Source organism: Procambarus clarkii, chromosome 18 (genome assembly GCF_040958095.1).
Source record: "Procambarus clarkii isolate CNS0578487 chromosome 18, FALCON_Pclarkii_2.0, whole genome shotgun sequence".
Taxonomy (NCBI): Eukaryota; Metazoa; Arthropoda; class Malacostraca; order Decapoda; family Cambaridae; genus Procambarus; species Procambarus clarkii.
In genome coordinates, this window is record NC_091167.1 from 7,990,286 (window position 1) to 7,993,092 (window position 2,807).

At 54.0% G+C, this 2,807-nt stretch overlaps 1 protein-coding gene across 1 annotated transcript; it reads left to right on the forward strand.

Moving 5' to 3' along the window:
* The first annotated feature begins 224 nt into the window (after positions 1-224).
* LOC123753064 (pre-mRNA 3' end processing protein WDR33-like) lies at positions 225-1,730 on the forward strand. The gene has a single exon (XM_045735071.2). It carries the CDS (start codon positions 225-227, stop codon positions 1,728-1,730), a length of 1,506 nt encoding a protein of 501 aa, XP_045591027.2.
* Positions 1,731-2,807: the final 1,077 nt, after the last annotated feature.

Consider the following 2,807-nt stretch of genomic DNA (forward strand, 5'->3'; position numbering starts at 1 on the left):
TGCCAACGTGTGTTCAGAGAGAAGAATTATCTGACGACTAACAATTCTTTGTCAAACGACAGTGATCAAAGAGGAGAAATCCCGACTGACTACATATTCTTAAATATAATATATATGAATATGTGTGAAAAGCTGCAGTAACTGGAAGCATTCTGAACTACATGGTATAGAAATAGCTCTCTACTAGCAGACAAGAGTCCAAGGCTTCTTAGGAGGATAGACTTATGGGAAGGACCCCCAGGGGTTCAGGAAAGGACCCCAGGGGTTCAGAAGAGGACCCCAGGGGTTCAGGAAAGGACCCCAGGGGTTCAGAAGAGGACCCCAGGGGTTCAGAAGAGGACCCCAGGGGTTCGGGAAAGGACCCCAGGGGTTCAGGAAAGGACCCCAGGGGTTCAGAAGAGGACCCCAGGGGTTCGGGAAAGGACCCCAGGGGTTCAGGAAAGGACCCCAGGGGTTCAGAAGAGGACCCCAGGGGTTCAGAAAAGGACCCCAGGGGTTCAGAAGAGGACCCCAGGGGTTCAGAAGAGGACCCCAGGGGTTCAGGAAAGGACCCCAGGGGTTCAGGAAAGGACCCCAGGGGTTCAGAAGAGGACCCCAGGGGTTCAGAAGAGGACTCCAGGGGTTCAGAAGAGGACCCCAGGGGTTCAGAAGAGGACCCCAGGGGTTCAGAAGAGGACCCCAGGGGTTCAGGAAAGGGCCCCCAGGGGTTCAGGAAAGGACCCCAGGGGTTCAGAAGAGGACCCCAGGGGTTCAGAAGAGGACCCCAGGGGTTCAGAAGAGGACCCCAGGGGTTCAGAAGAGGACCCCAGGGGTTCAGAAGAGGACCCCAGGGGTTCAGAAGAGGACCTCAGGGGTTCAGGAAAGGACCCCCAGGGGTTCAGGAAAGGACCCCAGGGGTTCAGAAGAGGACCCCAGGGGTTCAGAAGAGGACCCCAGGGGTTCAGAAGAGGACCCCAGGGGTTCAGAAGAGGACCCCAGGGGTTCAGAAGAGGACCCCAGGATCCAGGAGAGGACCCCAGGATCCAGGAGAGGACCCCAGGATCCAGGAGAGGACCCCCAGGATCCAGGAGAGGACCCCAGGATCCAGGAGAGGACCCCAGGATCCAGGAGAGGACCCCAGGATCCAGGAGAGGACCCCAGGATCCAGGAGAGGACCCCAGGATCCAGGAGAGGACCCCAGGATCCAGGAGAGGACCCCAGGATCCAGGAGAGGACCCCAGGATCCAGGAGAGGACCCCAGGATCCAGGAGAGGACCCCAGGATCCAGGAGAGGACCCCAGGATCCAGGAGAGGACCCCAGGATCCAGGAGAGGACCCCAGGATCCAGTAGAGGACCCCAGGATCCAGGAGAGGACCCCAGGATCCAGGAGAGGACCCCAGGATCCAGGAGAGGACCCCAGGATCCAGGAGAGGACCCCAGGATCCAGGAGAGGACCCCAGGATCCAGGAGAGGACCCCAGGATCCAGGAGAGGACCCCAGGATCCAGGAGAGGACCCCAGGATCCAGGAGAGGACCCCAGGATCCAGGAAAGGACCCCAGGATCCAGGAAAGGACCCCAGGATCCAGGAAAGGACCCCGGGATCCAGGAAAGGACCCCAGGATCCAGGAAAGGACCCCGGGATCCAGGAAAGGACCCCAGGATCCAGGAAAGGACCCCAGGATCCAGGAAAGGACCCCAGGATCCAGGAAAGGACCCCAGGATCCAGGAAAGGACCCCAGGATCCAGTAAAGGACCCCAGGATCCAGTAAAGGGCCCCAGGATCCAGTAAAGGACCCCAGGATCCAGGAGAGGACCCCAGAATCCAGTAAAAGACCCCAGGGTTCAGTACTGAACCCACACTGTTTCAGATATCAGTGATATACTCGAGGAGGCTGCAGGGATTTACGACACTGGGGACAAGGGTCATGAAGCAGTAGGAACAACCTTACACGTCCAGGATTCAAGACAGAAGGAGCGACCAAGTCCAAGACAATGGAACAGTAGCGTCAGAAGACAATGCATCTCACCAAGATGACAGGTGTGGACAATGAGAACCTTCAAAGGAGGAGATCCCACACTACTGATGGTCTCTTCAAAGAATTGATGCTGATGCTATCTCAAACAAAATATTGCTCAGTCCATTCAATATAATAGAGTTAGAAAATATAGACTTCTCTGTCCCACATAGAATCAATAAGACATACTGCTTGGGACGTGGAGATGGAAGGGAATTATCAAGGGTAGGCGCCAAGCCATTACACCACTATATAGCACTGGGAAGGGGTCAGGATAAGGATTTGGGATGGGACGGGGGGAAAAGGAATGGTGCCCGACCACTGAGACGGTCGGGGATTGAACGCCGACCTTGTGGAACGTAGAGAGAGATGCCTCCTAATATATATTTTGGAAATACTGTTAGATATTAATTCTAATAGTATTCCGAATGTATAAATTAAAATGGTATTTAATAATACTGTTAAATGTTACTGAGGTTCCATACCTACATAATAAAACCAACAGAATTTTGTGAGAAATACAGTAGGAATTGAACATAACCACAACGGCCGTGACGAGGATTCGAATCCTCGTTCATTTGATGCATCACGTTAGTGTGATTTCTGTGTAATGATGTAAGGGCGAAGAGGGAGAACGGCCTATTGACATAGCTCGGGTGCAGGGGGGAGTTGTGTAAAACCCTGGTTTGTGTCTCGGAGAGGCTGCAGGATCCAGTAAGTTCAGTAGAACTTCGGTTTTAACTCTTATAACCCTGTCGTAACTCAGTCGATTAAGGCAGTGTCTGGGATGCTCCCGGACGCAGGTTCGAAT